The sequence below is a fragment of the Archocentrus centrarchus genome, chromosome 21 (genome assembly GCF_007364275.1).
Source record: "Archocentrus centrarchus isolate MPI-CPG fArcCen1 chromosome 21, fArcCen1, whole genome shotgun sequence".
NCBI lineage: Eukaryota > Metazoa > Chordata > Actinopteri > Cichliformes > Cichlidae > Archocentrus > Archocentrus centrarchus.
In genome coordinates, this window is record NC_044366.1 from 4,708,474 (window position 1) to 4,726,173 (window position 17,700).

Below are 17,700 nucleotides of genomic sequence, written 5' to 3' on the forward strand. Positions count from 1 at the left end.
AGCTCTCTGATTGGATGACTTCAGAGCAAATCCCGCCCATTTCTCCTCCCAGGTGGGTTGTGATTGGAGAGCCCAGTCTCTGCTCATGTCTCTCCATGTGGAGAACTCCTCGGATGTGCGACGCAAGGCTTGCTGGGAAGTGGAGTTTTACATGCACTGAACTCACAACTCTTTGTCTTCTCAGCACTACAGTTCCCATGGAGACGCTGGAAGGGGCGGAGCTTCGGGAGCAGCAGAGACGAAATTCATTCATGTGTTTGAGTGGAGTTTGTCTGATCTGACAGCAGCTATGACTGAGGGGACGTGAGTATTTTTCTTTAAAATAACATCTGTGGTATTGAGATGCCATATGATTAAAAAAAAATAATGTTTTTGTTATAAAATTCACCAGATAAAACTTTAAGACTATTTTTAAAAAAAAAAAAAAATCATTATTGGGGTGTACCCTTTGATGAGTTAAGGAAACGTAAAGAGATTTTTTTACCTAAAATTTGGGGTAGTGAGATGCAAGGGGGCGGGGCCAGGCCTCACCTGGTCATGAAGCTGCTTGACAGTTAAGCTGTCAAATTATTTTTAGGACTGTGAATAAAAATGGCTTCAATTTCTGAGCAGTTAAAATGCTTTTGTTAAAGCCTTTAAGTTGAAATAAAGCTGAAAGTCTGCACTTCAGTCACATCCTGATTGTGAGATTTAAAATCCGCTGTGGTGGTGCACAGAGGCAAAAGTGTGTCATTGATATACTTATGGAGCTGACTGTCCATTACAATACTTGGTCTCTGGCAGGCACCTGCGGAGGCGAGGGGGGCCTTATAAGACGGAGCCAGCCACAGACCTGAGCCGCTGGAGACTGACCAACGTGGAGGGCAGGCAGACGTGGCGCTACCTGGAAGATCAGGAGGCTGCAGACAGAGCGCAGAGCATGCTGGAGGCCCATTCGCTCGGCCTGGACACAGTAGGGTTTGAATGATCTTTTTTTTTTTCATGTTAAAGTGAAATTATAGTGAATTTGCAACCCTCTTCATGTGGTTATTGCTTTTGAATTGGCTGGAAGATTTTAGTCCTGTCAGAGTGGTACAGTGTGGACAGGGGCGCAGCTATATACTTTCTGAGGTGTATGCGGACACATTTTTAGGCGCCCCCCCCCCAGGGGCGGTGGTGGTAATGCTAATTAGCAAGCTAATACTAACCGCTAAAAGCTGCTCCCGATTGTTAATTGAGTGAAGGGGCCTACACATGTAACCAGAAAGCACATCTAAAGCCTAATCACAGTCTTCGTGAACCTGTAGTTACATTTCTCGAGGTGCAGGTCATTTTTCTTAAAAGCCTTTCACAGCTCCACTGGTGCTGAAAACTAATGTTTGACTAATGCTTTCTGAATACAGCTATCGATTATTTTCAGAATCGAGTATTGTATCGATTATTCCATCAATTATTCAAGTAATTGGATAAGAAATAATTTTTCGTACTAACAATTCATCTGCCCATTTTAACTTACTGCAGTTTTTCTCTATGTCACATGTGTCAGACTTAAGGTCTAAGGGCCACTTCCGGCCCACGATCTAATTTTATACGGCCAGCAAGATGATTTCATAGCTATTATTAATAGCCCGCGGGTAAATGTGCTCCCACCACTTATACTACAAATTCCACGCACTGCAACAGCTGCCAGCAGGCCAAGAACTGTGCGCTAACCCGTTTTCCCTATTGCCGATTGATCAGTGATCAGCGGATAAAACATTGGTCAGCACTTTTTACAGTGACATTTAAGCTGCCTGACTCCCCCAAAAATGACCAAAGGAAAAGTGGAAAACAGGGATTTTCCAAACAGGTGGGAGGCAAAAGACCTGAACGCTGACATCGGAGGTAAACCATCTGTCTCTTTTCCTCACTTGCGCTGCGGGGGAAAGAGCGGATTGGTGGGACAGATACGGAAAAGATGAACAGGGAGACCTGCACAGGTGAGCTGACAGTGCAGGACTGCGTCACACAGCAGGAAACGCTGCGCAGCAAAGTCCTGAAGACAGAACGCGTCATAAACACCAAAACACAGACAGGGAACTTTGTAAGAGGCAGTTTCAGTCTTTTCTGGAGTAAATAGTTTATGAATTTGGTGACGCGCCTTATTACACAGGTGCGATGAGCTGCCTGAGGAAATCTGTCAGTTCATAGAAAGTGAAGGAAAAGCCTCAGCAGGGCTCCGGGATGAAAGGTGGCTGAGAGTCGACTTTTCTCATGAAGCATCATAATGCGTCCCTGCAGCTTTGGGGACTGGACCGCGTGATAACTTGTCTCCACCGCTGTGTTTGCAGCTGCGCTATTTGCTGATAAACTGGACACACTGCGCAGTTTATGCAGCGTTTTTCCGACTGTGAAGCGCAGAAATTCACATTACAGTTTTTACCTGAAAAATTTGCAACTTTTCATCAGTTTGAAATATATTCATTTTTCCTAATGTGATTTTTGAAGGATAATATAATTTTATATTTTATTTAATGTGTTGAGGAAAAAAGCTGCTGTATTCTGGCCATTGAAATTTATTTTACTGATTTAAATAAATCCTGTTTGCTAAATGCAGAGACAGCAGAGCTCCGAAAGTGAAGCGTCTCAGCCTGGCGCGGCGCCTTGCGATCAACCACTAGCTAGAACACTACACACACACACACACACACACACACACACACACACACACACACACACACACACACACACACACACACACACAAAACGCAACATCCGCATCCTCTCAACGTTTACTGTGTTCATGTGTGCAGATCACTTATTCATGGACTTATAAAATACAAGACTTCTATGACATAACTTACCGACTGTCTTTAAATGGGACAGGAGGAGGGGAGGTGAAGGAGCGCAGGGGCGCCTAATCAGCGCAGCGCCTCTGTTATTGATCATGTCATATGCACAGCTGTTAAATACAGAAAATGCAACTAGAGAAATATTTTCCCACATCGTTTTGGCGCCCCCCTCTTGTGCGGCGCCCCTATGCATTGCATATAGTGCATACCCCCTTTTTGCGCCACTGAGTGTGGATGTCCACAGTAAACTGTCACTGATTCTCTCCACAGAGTGACTTTGTGTCCGACTCCCCGGCCGCCCGCACCGCTGTGGATGCCGCTGTGAAAGGCATGCACTTCTACAGGCACCTGCAGGCCGAGGACGGTCACTGGGCAGGAGACTACGGAGGGCCCCTCTTCCTGCTCCCAGGTGAGTCAAGTCCTCCTCTTGACATCTGTACTGACTGAACACTCAGAAAATACCCCTGACAGTGTAATCTTCAACCTTCAATTTTGTACATGAATGTAATGTTGGAAAAATGTCCCTTTAAAATAAAGGTGCAAATTCAGTACACAATGTATTTATTGCACAGTGCTTTACTAGGAAAACCCTGGAAAGTTTGTTTATTTTTTTCTGTGAAGCAACAGTTTTAAACTTTGCACCAGCATGTTGCTGATATACAAACAAGCTCAGTTAAACTCTACAAACAAACTCTGGGATCAAGCATTTCCCACCAGCGAGACAAGAAAAAAAAAAGAGAAGAGGTATTAAGAAGGGCAAAAAAGAGAAGACACTGGCAAGACACTTGTAAAATGTTTGTGCGTCCGTCCCGGGTCACCGGCACCGCAGCAATGCAAAATTAAGTAATCGTAAGGAGGCGGCTCAGCAGGTCACGGAGGTCAGCAGCAAGGCTGTCACCAAACACTCCAGATCGCTGTATCACAGTTACCTTAAACCTTACAGAAACACAAACAGAGGGGAAAACCCCTCTTAAACCAGAGAAAATTTATATTTTTCTTTTAGCATTTCGTAAGCTGCACATGGTTACCTTGAAGTCTAATAATTGCCCTCGGGGGATAATTTTGTGAAGATTGTACCCGTAGGGACAGAAAAAGATATTTACTGCATCCATATCTCTGAATGTGTAGAAATTAAATTTCTCTTGTTTGCTTCTTGAATTAGGTGACTTAATCTTTGAATAGCCGTGGAGTTCCCCAGGGTTCTGTTCTGGGACCAGTGCTTTTTACGTTACTCATGTTTCCCTTAGGCAGTATTATTAAAAAAACACTGGATACATTTTCATTGTTATGCAGATGATACTCAACTTTACCTATCAATGAAGCCAGATGACGCACATCAATTAGTTAAACCGTAGGAATGTCTTAAAGACATAAAGGCCTGGATGACCTCTAAAAAATCTGAAGTTCTTGTGCTCAGCCCCACAAATCTTAGAAACATGGATGGCATTACTTTGGCCTCCAGTAACACTGTGAGAAATCTTGGAGTCATTTTTGACCAGGATTTGTCCTTCAATGCACATATTAAACAAATATGTAGGACCGCTTTTTTGCATTTGCGCAATATTTCTAAAATTAGAAACATCCTTTCTCAGAGTGATGCTGAAAAGCTAATTCATGCATTTATTACTTCTAGGCTGGACTATTGTAATTCATTATTATCAGGCTGTCCTAAAAGCTCCCTGAAAAGCCTTCAGCTGATCCAAAATGCTGCAGCTAGAGTACTGACAGGGACTAGAAAGAGAGAGCAGATTTCTCCCATATTGGCTTCTCTTCATTGGCTCCCTGTTAAATCTAGAATAGAATGTAAAATCCTTCTCCTCACATACAAGGTCTTGAATAATCAGGCCCCATCTTATCTCAAAGACCTCATAGTACCATATCACCCCAATAGAGCACTTCGCTCTCAGACTGCTGGCTTACTTGTGGTTCCTAGGATACTTAAGAGTAGAATGGGAGGCAGAGCCTTCAGCTTTCAGGCCCCTCTTCTGTGGAACCAGCTCCCAGCTTGGATTCAGGAGACAGACACCCTCTCTATTTTTAAGATTAGGCTTAAACCTTTCCTTTATGATCAAGCTTACAGTTAGGGCTGGATCAGGTGACCCTGAGCCATCCCTTAGTTATGCTGCAATAGACCTAGGCTGCTGGGGTTCCCATGATGCACTCTGTTTATACCCCACTCTGCATTTAATCATTATTTATTTTTAATCTCTGGCTCTCTTCCACAGCATGTCTTTTGTCCTGTCTCCCTCCCCTCACCCCCAACCAGTTGCAACAGATGGCTGCCCCTCCCTGCTTATTACTGTGAAAAGGGAGTTTTTCCTTCCCACTGTCACCAAGTGCTTGCTCCTCGGGTGCTGTTTGATTGTTGGGATTTCTTTCTAATATTCTAGGGTCTTTACCTTACAGTATAAAGTGCCTTGAGGTGATTGTTGTTGTTGTGCTCGTGCTTCCGCAGGTCTCCTGATCACCTGCCATGTAGCTAAGATCTCTCTGCCTGAGGCCTGGAAGAAGGAGATGGTGAGGTACCTGCGCTCAGTCCAGCTCCCAGATGGAGGCTGGGGTCTGTAAGTCAACAGCATGTTATTATTATTATTTTTTATCTTTTAGTATGCATAGCTCTATCACTGATGTGTATCTGCTATCAGCAGTAACATGGAATTCAACCACAGAGGTCCACAATTAACAGAAAACCCCTTACCTGATTTGAATTAGAAAGTAGAAGCCAACAAATATAGCAGGAAACGAAACTCTGCACTCTCACAAGAGATTTTCATAATATTTATTGGTTAAAGAGCAGAAAAATATCCAACTTAACCTTAACCAACTTAACAAGCAAACAAGCCTCCACAGAGAGGCACGGGATTTTCACGTCTCCACAGCCGACCCTCAGTGTAGATGTGTCGCTTTTCTGCAGACATGTTGAAGATAAGTCCACCGTCTTTGGCACGGCACTGAGTTACACCTCGCTCAGGATCCTGGGAGTGGATCCCGATGACCCAGATATGGTTCGGGCCAGGAACAACCTGCACAGCAAAGGTCCGAAGGAAGACGCTGAAACAAAACTGAAAAGTGTATTAGGATGTGTTTAGTGTGAGCTCTTCTCCACGGTGTGGTATTTTGAGCTGGAGTGTACCAAAGCTTTATGTGTTTATTTGGTGCAGGTGGAGCAGTTGGGATCCCCTCATGGGGCAAATTCTGGTTGGCCATTTTGAACGTCTACAGCTGGGAGGGAATAAACACGCTCCTACCAGAGATGTGGTGAGTGGGGGATGATTTCCAGGCCCATGTGCAGGATTTTAACTCTTTGAGGTGTCAGTTGTTATTGGCGACCACTCTGACCCTGAATGAAACCGTTCCCTCGTGTATAAATATTGTGATTCCAACGTGTTTCTGACAATCCAGGCTCTTCCCGACCTGGATGCCGGCCCACCCATCCACCCTGTGGTGTCACTGCCGGCAGGTCTACCTCCCGATGAGCTACTGTTACGCTGTCAGACTGACTGCAGATGAAGATGCCCTGGTTCTCAGCCTGCGACAGGTGTGCAAGCCACCGTGTTCCACAAGGGGGCGCCATGCTCAAACACAGCACAGACAGAAGTCAGTGAGAAACTGAGTAGTTGGTGCTTTGGATCCAAGCTGTAGCTTTCCTCACCTGGTAGTATGTAGCAGTATGGAGTTGCTCTGGGACTCGGACTCCTTGCTTATTTCAGTCTGAGAGGATTCTCGAACTGTTTGTAACTATGGGCCTGTTTTTTTGTTTTGTTTTTTTAGCTTTATTGCCTTAAAATATACTGACGGACAATTTGCATACAACAAAAAGAATAAAGAAGAGGGAAAAAAAAAAGGTGTTGAGATTGAGATTGGGCTCAGAAACCTAAACAAACGAGATATATATCTGTAAAGTCAGGATACATACAAAGTTCTAGTCAGAGAGGAAAGACAATTGCGACAATTTTTGTGAAAAAGTATCTATTTTCATTTGTAGTTGGGCAGTCAGATGCTCCATCATGTAGAATTGTTTCAGTTTTTGTCTCCCTTCGGCAACGGTTGGTGGACAGCGTTTAATCTGATTTAGTGTAAAAGTCTTTCTTACAGCTAGTAACAGAATGTGCAATATATAACATTGATCTTTAGTGAGTAAATCCTTGGGATATATGTCCAGCAAAAATCAAAGAGGGTCCATGGGGAGATCCGTCCTTAGAATGTCATCAGTCTTCTGTTTAATGTTCTCCCAAAAGGTCTTGATTTTTGGTTAGTCCCAGAAGACGTGTGCATGATCACCGACCATTCCACAATTCCTCCAACAGCTGTATGTAGTTGTAATCCTGGAAATAAAAGTTTTTAATGGAGTTCTAAAAAAATCTAGTTTTTGCTTTCAAGTCAAACTCTTTCCAGAGCTGGCTTCTGATCCCTCTATTGGGCCTGGGTTTTCCCTCTCATTTGTCCTCCTTCTCAGTAGTCTGACTACTGTTGTGCTTGCTTGTGTGCCTATAATATAAAAGTGCTACTGGAACTATAATTTCCCTGGCAGAACTCTCCCAAAGGGATTAATAAAGTCTAATCTGGGGTGGCTGTAGCTCAGGAGGTAGAGCAGGTCACGTACTAATTGGCGGGTTGGCAGTTCGATTCCTGGCTGCTGCAGGCTGCGTGCCAAAGTATCCTCGGACAAGATACTGAACCCCAAGTTCCTCCCTGACGCAAGCGTTGGAGTGTGAATGTGTGTGTTAGACAGTAAGCACTTATCTTAGATTCAGAAGGAAGTGCTTGTATGAATGGAAACATGTTGTGTAAGCGCTTTTAGTGCTCAGCTAGAGTAGAAAAGCGCTATATAAGAACTAGTCAGTCTAATCTCTAATTTCGTCTCCAAATGTATGAATGACGTCTGTCTTCCTCTTTGTTCTCCAGGAGCTTTACGTGCAGGACTACGCCTCTATAAACTGGCCGGCTCAGAGGAACAATGTGGCAGCGTGTGACTTGTACACCCCTCACAGCACGCTGCTCACGGTCGCCTACAGTAAGTCTGTACGACTGCCTACAGTGGCTGTAGATATAAAACAGGTTGTAATGACAGCTAAGAAGAAATGCTTCATCAAACGGTTTAATAAAAGTGAAGACTCAGATGTTTTGCAGAACAGCAAAGGCTGGAGAACGGTTTACACAGTGATAATAATAAGTGTCTTCAGTGGGTTCCCCGTGGATCTCTCCTCTAAGCCTGTGACTTTGTCCCCTTTGCCCTGCAGTGGTGTTAAACATGTACGAAGCCCACCACAGCACCATGCTGAGAGGAAGAGCGGTCAAACAGCTGTATGAGCACATCGAGGCTGATGACCGCTTCACTAAATGCATCAGCATCGGACCGGTAATGATTACACAGATACCCGAAGCAGAGAGCACAGATTTAGTGCAGTTTAAGCTTCCTGTGTGCAAAAGTACCACAAAAATCCTCTTATTTAAACTGACACCGGAAAACAAAAAGAGTAGCGTGAAGATTTTGTTCTCCTCAGATCTCCAAGACTATCAACATGCTGGTTCGCTGGTATGTCGAGGGTCCCTCCTCTCCGGCCTTTCAGGAGCACGTGTCCAGGATCCCAGACTACCTCTGGTCAGTCAGCCGCACTCTAACAATTCAGTTATGAAACTAAACTGGTTCAAGAGCAACTTTTTAGTTCAGTGCATCATTCAGCAGAAAAACTGAAGGTTTTCTGTGTTCCAGGTTGGGACTGGATGGGATGAAAATGCAGGTGAGAATTTGTTCCATCTTTTTTTTTTTTTTTTTTTTTACCTCTTTCAAGGAAGCGCATGGACCAAACAGATTTTAGGAACTACTGACAAACAGTTTGGAGGTGTGTTTGTGAGGTTTGCACTTGCAGCTTGCATATCCTTTAACGCCATCTTAATCTGAGAGTTTGACCACTTTGACCGTTTTCTCTAACACAGGGGACGAACGGCTCTCAGCTCTGGGACACTTGCTTCGCTGTGCAGGCTTTCCTCGAGGTAACACAAAAATGACCTCTAATGCTCACAGTAATTTCACATTCAGGGTCCTGTATAACACCCTTCCCATTGTCTCTGGCTGAGCATTGGCTGACACAGGAGTATCCTCAGTTAACAGAGCTCACCTGGCCCTTCCTTCCACCTGCTGTCAGCCTACTTTGGTCTTTGTGGTTCTATTTTTTTTTTTTTAAAGTAATCCCCTTGTATGGTCATCTTAGACCAGTTTTTGGCAAATGGTCATAATGTGACTTTCTCTCTCATGTGGCTAATAGCAGCCTTTTTTTTGCAAATAGTCCAACTCACAGGAGATGCTGTATATGCATGTACATGAATTCATAAGTAATACGATATATGTGTCATAGGTTAATATGATATATGTTAAAGATGATACAATATGTGGAAATCAAAGTCAGGCCTGTTTGAAATGTTACTGGAGAGACAAACACACACACAGGTCACTGATGACCCTGAGAGGAGCTGTTTCAGTGCTGCGGTTGAGAAAAAAGCCAGAGCTGAACAGAAAGTTCAGTTTTGCTACCACTGTTTTATTTTTATTTTTTGTCTTCAGGCAGGAGCCCAGGACGACCCTAAACTAGCCGAATGCCTTCGAGACGCCCATCAATTTCTCACCATCACACAGGTGCAGCAAAACATTCACTTCATCCACCTTTCATGCTAAAAAAGCATGCATGTGGTCTCTGTTTGAATAATGTGAAAAACTATTTTCTGATTGGGTTAATTCACGTAAGCAACCGAGTCCGAGAATATTTTGGTACATGAGTGCTGGAGTTGTTGATACTGATCAAAATTTGGTCAATGTTGAGGTAAAATTTTGATTAATGGTGCAAATTCAGGTGGTTGTTTTGCAAATATTTCATTTTTTATGATATTAGGATGTCACAGTTTGTTTATTTTAGATGAGGCTTCAAAATAACTGCCAAATACATGTATGGTGACCTTTTAAAATGGCTACCAAATTGCAAGCCTTTCTTCAGAAAGGTTTTTATAAAAAACAGCTGAATTTATTTCTATGCCTGACCAGTTTTGCTGCTCTTACAGATCCCTGAGAATCCTCCTGAATATCAGAAGTACTACAGACAAATGAACAAGGTACAGATAATTTCACCCAACAGCCACTTTTAAGCAGTTTTGCTTGTTATTATTGTTAAATAAACACTCAGGTGCCTCCTGACAAAAATTAACGGTTAAAAATTTGAATGCATGCAGAATAATCGCTGCATTTCTGTGTACGTCTCTGTCAGGGCGGATTCCCCTTCAGCACGCGTGACTGTGGTTGGATTGTGGCCGACTGCACAGCAGAAGGCCTGAAGTCACTGATGCTGCTGCAGGAGCTCCGTCCCTCCATCAGGCAGCCCGTCGCCGCCGGGCATCTGTACGACGCCGTCAGTGTGGTGAGTCTGCAGAGAAGGAAAAGGGAAGACTTATTCAGTTAACATTATTCAGCACCTCATACTGTTGTCATGCTGTTTGAATTCTAGCTGGTAAAGTAAACATGGAAACACGGAGGAGCGTTTTCTGTTATGCTCCACACATCTGTGTCAAACTCCCAGCTTGCCTTTGATTAAACCAAATAATTACTCAGTTGTTAAACATTTACACTGATGTTGTTATACTTTATGTCCTGTACAGAATAGACTTAGATGGAGAATATCTAATAATTTGGAGGTTCATCACAGGCTTCCTGTGAGGTGTTGCTGCCTTTTCCCATTAAAAGCAGTCTGAACTGAAAACCCAGCCCCTCGTCATCTCGCTCTTCATCTTTTCACCCTGTTTCTTCTCTTTTTAGCTACTAAGCATGAGAAACACAGACGGTGGATTTGCTACATATGAAACTAAGAGAGGAGGGAGACTCCTGGAGCTGCTCAACCCCTCCGAGGTGTTTGGTAAGTCATACTGGAAAAAAACTTGCTCTCTGTATAAGAGGAACATTGATTTCAAGGAGTCGTGTACGGGGGAGTCCCCTGCTGCTGCTGCCAGAACTGCCTGAGTGACTCAAACTGCAAATATGTAGATATGAAACAGGGAAAGCACTAAATATAAACATGACATTTAGAATGTGGAAACCTTTGTTTCCATTGCTGGAAATGTGGCAATGATCTTTCCAGTAGCAAAGGGCAGAAAGTCAAAGACTGGCTTATTTTCCAGTGAAAAAGGTTGCATAACGTGTTGTGAAATGTCTGTTTTTCCTCTTTTCTCTCTTACCTTCGTACACTAACAGGCGACATCATGATAGATTACACATATGTGGAGTGCACCTCAGCAGTTATGCAGGCTCTGAGGCACTTCCAGAAGGTCTACCCCAATCACCGTGCTGAGGAGATAAGGTAGCATAAACACACTGTTTGGAGTTACACTGTTTGCTAAAGCTGTTTCCACACATGCACTGCAGCCTGAACTTTTCTGCACATCACCTGACAGACAAACAGGTGTGAAAGCAAACATCAGGTTGGACATTAGCTGGACTTTGTCCTCCTGCACACGCTGCCCATTTAGCTCCCCTGCCTAAATCAAATGGAGGATGTCTATGAGTACAAATGTGTCCGTGGTGGACTTTTTCCCACAGTGTGAGAAAAAGCAACTCTGGAAATACCATAACCCAATTCTCCCGTAACTTTCCAAAGTTCATGTGAAACGGCTTAAACTAAACTCAAAGCCGACCTAATAACATCTCTGTATAACTAAAACATCTTTTTCTGAAATGATCTTGAACGCGTTTAGTTTCTCAGTTCTGCTGAAGTTCAGGAGGATCCTCTGAGTTTACTCTCTTTTCTTCAGGTCAACTCTGAGAGAAGGGCTGGATTATTGCAGGAAGGTTCAGAGACCTGATGGATCCTGGGAAGGGTGAGTCCATCCATCCATCCATCCATCCATCCATCCTATTCCGCTTATCCTTATTGCAGAAAAAAAAAAGTAATTCTGAGAAAAAACAACTAAATCTGAGTAGGACACGATGAACTGAAGGATGCCACAGGCTTTCCTTCATCTTGGTCTTTGTATAGGTGTGTTATGTCTTCTTATTATAAGACAAAATGATGAACCACTACTGTGAATCAGTAGCAATGCTAATGGAAGACAGGTGAAGCTAATGAGCTGGACAAGAAGGTAAAACAGACAAAAGCAGGAAGTAAAATAAAGTAAAATTTAAAAAAAGGTGTGCGAGGAAAGCTGAAACTAAGCAAATGGAAGTAGAACCAGACAGGAAAAGTGTGAACGTGGCACATCCTGTCTCATTGATCTCCTGCCTTTCCTCAGGTCCTGGGGAGTCTGCTTCACATATGGAATATGGTTTGGTCTGGAAGCTTTTGCTTGCATGGGTCACATTTATGAGGATGGGTAAGATTTTAATGATGCCCCTAAAACACTGCAGTTACCTGCAATTACCTCAAGCCTACATATTTATTTTACTTTGCCTTCTTTGTGAGCAGAGATGCGTGTGAAGAGGTGCAGAAAGCCTGTCGGTTCCTGCTGGATCGGCAGATGTCAGACGGAGGGTGGGGGGAGGACTTTGAGTCGTGCGAGCAGCGGCGCTACATGCAGAGCGGCGCCGCTCAGATCCACAACACCTGCTGGGCTCTGCTAGGCCTCATGGCTGTCAGGTAAAGCATCGCTCTTTTTGTCCAAAAGCCAGAATAAAGAGTTCCCACTGATATGAGCATCGTGTTTATCAGGTTTTTTACTTTTTATAGTGCATGCATGGTTTACTTTTTTACTTGCTCTTGCTTTAACTACCTGCAGACTGTGCATGATGTGTTCATCTGTGTGTGTCTGTGTGACTGTATAACCAGGCATCCTGACAGGCAGGCCGTTGAGAGAGGAGTACAGCTGCTGATTGACAAGCAGTTGCCCAACGGAGACTGGCCACAGGTGACTCTGCATTTAAAGGGACAGCTCACCCTAAAATCGAGCATTCATGTTTTCCCTCTGGCCTGTAGGGATATTTATCCATCTGTGTTGTTTTGGTGTGACTTGGCTGTAGAAACCTCAGCCTTCTCTAGAGTATTATACAACTGCCAACAAGAGAAACATGCGAGGGGGAGGGGAGTCGGGCTTTCAATGTTTACACCCCAACACAGGATCACCAGAGCGTGCCTTTCTTCTTTAGATGCATGCTTCCCTCTGCAAAGATTGATTTGGGGATGTAGTTCAGTAGGAAGAAAATAGTTCCTTATATGCTAACAATAGCTCTATCGTGACTTCTGGAAAGAGACATTTGCTGCTGAGGTTTTCAAATGTATTGTTTAGACATTTAGCAGATATATCCAAAACTGGAGTGTCCCTTTATTGCCTGCATGTCACGTGCAGCTGATGACAGTTTAAGTTAATTGATGATCAAGTGAAATGTAACAGGAGCTTTGATAGGTTGTTGTTATTTTTCTTCCTTTCCAGGAAAATATTGCAGGCGTGTTCAACAAGAGCTGCGCCATCAGCTACACCTCCTACAGAAACGTCTTCCCGATCTGGACCCTCGGCCGCTTCTCACGACTTTACCCCATCAGTCCGCTGGCAGGGAAGGTCAAGCTCTGAAGACCGTCAATAGGACTGAACAGACTGCATGCCAAGAAAAATCAATATCTCCAACAGAAAATACAACAACAGAGATTCAGTGGATGATGAAATCTTTAAGTCACAGCTGAATTGACAGGAAGAATGTGCGCATCTTTGTGTTTGAGGTGTGAACACATTTCATTCTTTGAATTATTTTTTATGCAGATAACTCCCCCGCTACAGCTCCTCCTTAAAATCCTGTCACAGATTCATGTCCGTGTCGCCTTAAATCCCCTTTTCCATTTGATTTTAAAAATTAAAAAGCTACAGAGTTTGGCTTTGTAATGTGTTCCCATAAATACATAAAATATTTGTTTATATATTCACACCAAGACTTCATCAGAAGGTTTGATGTAGTATGGAGGGTTTCCAGATCCCAGCAAAACTAGATGTGTTGCAAAGAGACACGCTGAAATCTGCAAATCTTATCACTTTGCAGTGATATTTTGGCAGCAAAAGACAATGACACAAAGCTGCTTTCTGACCTGTGAGGCTGTAGGGTGGACCACTCAAATACAGCAGACCGGGGGGGGCTGATGAGTCCTGGAAATAAAAAAAAAAAAGCTGAACAGCAAAGACAAAGAGCTGAAGTCACAGTGGGAAAGACTACGGGATTTTAAACAGGGCAGCACATCTGGAAGGAAAAACAGATGCAAACACAGGAGAGACTAATAAGGGTTGGGAAGATAATCGCAACAGAGGGAAAATGCAGGAAATAAAACTAGAACAAAGACACGAGAAACAATTATCAAAGTGAAACAGGAAGTGACCCAGAGACGATAAAACTATACTGAGAAAATAAAACAGAGACCAAGGAAAGACTCTTTGGTTTATTTAGGTGATACTAATCCTACCATTGACTTCAGAGGGCTTTTTTTAAAGGATGCAGTTCAGTGATAGACTGTATGATGTACAACTAAAAGGCTTGAGCTGAAGTGTCTAATGCAAACATTCTATAAAATAAAAATCTGTTCTTGGAAACAAACATGCCAAAGATTTAGATCTGATTAATCCTGTGCTTTCTGTTTTTGTTTGGATTTTTTTGCTCTTTGTTGGAGTTGGAGGCCTCCCAAGACACTGATCAGGAAACTGGTTTGACTGCACCTCCGTCACATGTGAATACAAATTCAACAGAAGTGCCAGTTAAGATGATAACACTTTGTTACTTTGTCTGTTCATTTAATGGAGTATATTTCGAGGCATTTACCACAATGTGTGGATGGCCCTAAAAGTAAAGTCAGTGCTTTCAAAAAATATATTCTTAAATTATCAATCAGCCCATTTCATTTACTAATTATTCAATAAATCTCGCTACTGTCTGTTCCTCTTCTATCACGCCAATCATTCATTGGCTGGTGTATTTCTAGGGACCCCGAGTTAGTGGAGTGCCAAGTCTTGAGGTCATTGCATGAATTGTTCTCCTTTGGTATTCCATAATTTGATCTTCTTCGTTAGGATATTCACTAATATTTCTACCTTTTACCTCTAACCGTCACAATGCGCCAATTTCATCACTCTGATAGTCTGAAAGTCAAACTTGGATCTCACAAAACTTGTTTTGTATTTAATTTGAATTCTTTTTTTTGTCTTGACTTCAGTGACTTCTGTCACATTGTTTGCAGTGGTCCTCGAGAGAGCTGCACACACAGCCGTGTGCCTGTTTTCAAAGCAGTAACTTTGTGCATATGATGCATTTAAGGGACTCCTGTAAGTTGTAACTACAAAAAATAATCCAGGTTACATTTTCTCTGAATGTGCACTGCATCGATCATCTTAAAAATGAAGACTTGAGACGTGCAGTCCTGAAGACTTTACCATACCTGAGGGTTGACTTGATTATCAGATGCCTTCTGTTCTTCTGCATTAAAGCTTTGATGAAAATGTAAATCTTGTAAATCTACATTAAATGTTAACACACCAAGACAGACTTTCTAACTCTTTTCTGGATTGTGTTTCAGGACCTGAGAATTTTAACAAAACCAAAGTGCACTTAGACAAAAATGTAAGTATTAAGAAACAAGAATGGCCTCTTATTATATTTCCAACCATAAAAAGTTAAAGGATAGTCCAGGTTTCTTGATTTATGAATGGAAACGAGCACCATTATTAGGTCTGGACTGGAGTGTGTAGCCTTGCGATCAAAAACAACAACTCAAAGAAAAAAAAAGGCCTTTCTTCAGAGTTGGGCAGTACATTTTTTTCCACCTGATAACATCAAACCAAACAAACAGGCCCCTGTCAATAACACCCTTCACTCACCAAGCACATATTTAACCTACTGGTGGGCGTTCAACGTGCTTCAGGTTGAGTGCGGCTGCACATAAAAAAGCAGAAGCTGACAGGTGGAGTCAGTGGATCCTGTTACCAGCACACAGTAAGTTCAACACTGTCTTTCTGCTGATGATCATGTGCAGATTTCAACAATGTGTATCTGTGAAGAAATCCAGCGTTGAAATCTGCAGATTTCAACGCTGGATTTCTTCATAAATACACATTGTTTGTATGCATGTCTGATAACATTGTGTTTATTTTCTGTTTTCTGAGCAGATTTTTGTGAACTCTCAGTGGATCTGAAGTTGGAAGTTTAAAATGTCTGGTAAGTGTAAATAACACAGCTCTAATTGTGTATTTTTTTAAAATCTCTCACATACTTTTTTCTTTAAAAATGTATATCCTGAAGATAATTTATGACTAATTTTAGGACATGGTGGCAACCGTGGCGGACACTGCCACCATGGACATGGTGGTGGCCATGGCGGACACGGGCACCATGAACACGGTGGTGGCCATGGCGGACACGGGCACCATGGACATGGTGGCTGTCATGGCGGACATGGGCATGGACATGGTGGGTGCCATGGTGGCCGTGGCGGACACGGATTGATGAAGAAGCTTCGGCGCAGGCACAAGCATGGACACAAGCATGTCAATTGCCACAAGAAGGGCAGAGATTGTCACGGGGTAAGACTGAATACTGCAGCAGTGCAGATTTCACAACAGGACGTAGATGTTATTCAGCTACGAGTGAAGCACAAATATTTATGTAAACCATCTTGAAAAAAATTCTGGAATACTCTGCTGTTGATATGATGTGTCTCGAAGGTTATTCATCAGGTGGCAGGACAACAAGTACACAGTTTAAACCAAGTTTAAGCATATTTTGAGGTCATAAGGAGAAAATAAACCCTCATCCGTACCACTGAGCCAAAAAAGAGTGATGAAGTGATCAGATATTATCTGTGTCTTCTGCAGTACTCCAGCAGCTCCTGCAGCAGTGACTCCGACTAGACGAGGATTTCTGGAGGGAACTACCTGGAAACGCTACCATTTTATCCTATAGAGTGATCTGTTTGTTGAAATGTTTTAGGAATACTTAAAAAAAAATCTCCTTAACAGATGCAAGAAAAAATACATTAAATAAACCAAGAACATGTAAAACAAAAGACTGATACAGTTTGAAAAACTGGATGTATTGGTTTGTGTAGTACCATTTGAATCCTTTGCTGTCACTATGTTTGTTGTTGTGAACTGGGTCATGTCAGGCATGGCTCAAGTCTGAGAAACTCAGGACACTACATTCTTATGGGGTAGCAACCTGTTATCACTTCCATCAATCTTAACATCAATAAAGAGTTCTTTACTGCAGAACGAGGCTTTCTGAAGCTCTGAACATTTTTGAACCATCCATCCATTCATTCGCTTATGTTCAGGGTCGCAAGGGGGCTGGAGCCTATCCCAGCTGTCATAGGGCGGGAGGCAGATACACCCTGTACAAGTCGCCGGCCTGTTGCAGGGCTAACACAGAGAGACAGACAACCACTCACACCTATGGACAATTTAGAGTGACCAATTAACCTAACCCCAACAATTGCATGTCTTTAGACTGTGGGAAGAAACCCATGCAGACACGTGGAGAACATGCAAACTCCACACAGCAAGAGCGAGGCCTTGCTGTGTGGGCCAAGGTGGAACGGAACCCAGGCCTTCTAGATGTCATTCTAGCTGTGAGGCAGTAGTGCTAACCACCCTGCCACTGTGCTTTTGAACCGCTGAATGAGTTCGCTACTCGAAGGTTTATTCTGTACTCTTGGTTGACATCTGGTAGCCACAGTGGATGTTGCACTGCAGATGTGACGCACCTTTCATTAGATTAGATTAGATTAGATTAAACTTTATTATCATTGTACACAAATATACAACAAAAAGCACGTTCCAGAACACACATCCAAGAGACGTGTCTGCAGTCATGCAGCCATTATACAGGAGCTACCGTTCATGTGCATAGAATAGAATGCCTTTATTGTCATTATACAGGATGCACAATGAGATT

General features: G+C 42.9%; 1 protein-coding gene across 2 annotated transcripts; it reads left to right on the forward strand.

Annotated features, from left to right (window-relative positions):
- The first annotated feature begins 198 nt into the window (after window positions 1-198).
- lss (lanosterol synthase (2,3-oxidosqualene-lanosterol cyclase)) lies at window positions 199-17,015 on the forward strand. Of its 2 annotated transcripts, XM_030758757.1 has the most exons (25): window positions 199-303; window positions 784-952; window positions 3,081-3,219; window positions 5,266-5,374; window positions 5,725-5,846; window positions 5,972-6,068; window positions 6,213-6,348; window positions 7,716-7,824; window positions 8,051-8,169; window positions 8,315-8,412; window positions 8,524-8,551; window positions 8,748-8,804; window positions 9,373-9,444; window positions 9,864-9,914; window positions 10,067-10,216; window positions 10,612-10,708; window positions 11,044-11,149; window positions 11,601-11,666; window positions 12,078-12,158; window positions 12,251-12,421; window positions 12,611-12,689; window positions 13,212-15,744; window positions 15,918-15,966; window positions 16,072-16,331; window positions 16,623-17,015. In XM_030758757.1, exons 1-22 carry the CDS (start codon window positions 290-292, stop codon window positions 13,347-13,349), a joined length of 2,208 nt encoding a protein of 735 aa, XP_030614617.1. In that variant the 5' UTR covers window positions 199-289; the 3' UTR covers window positions 13,350-15,744; window positions 15,918-15,966; window positions 16,072-16,331; window positions 16,623-17,015. The 2 variants fall into 2 exon arrangements, with proteins under 2 accessions (XP_030614617.1, XP_030614618.1); XM_030758758.1 differs by lacking the exon at window positions 199-303 and having other exon boundaries at window positions 924-957.
- The last annotated feature ends 685 nt before the right edge of the window (window positions 17,016-17,700 follow it).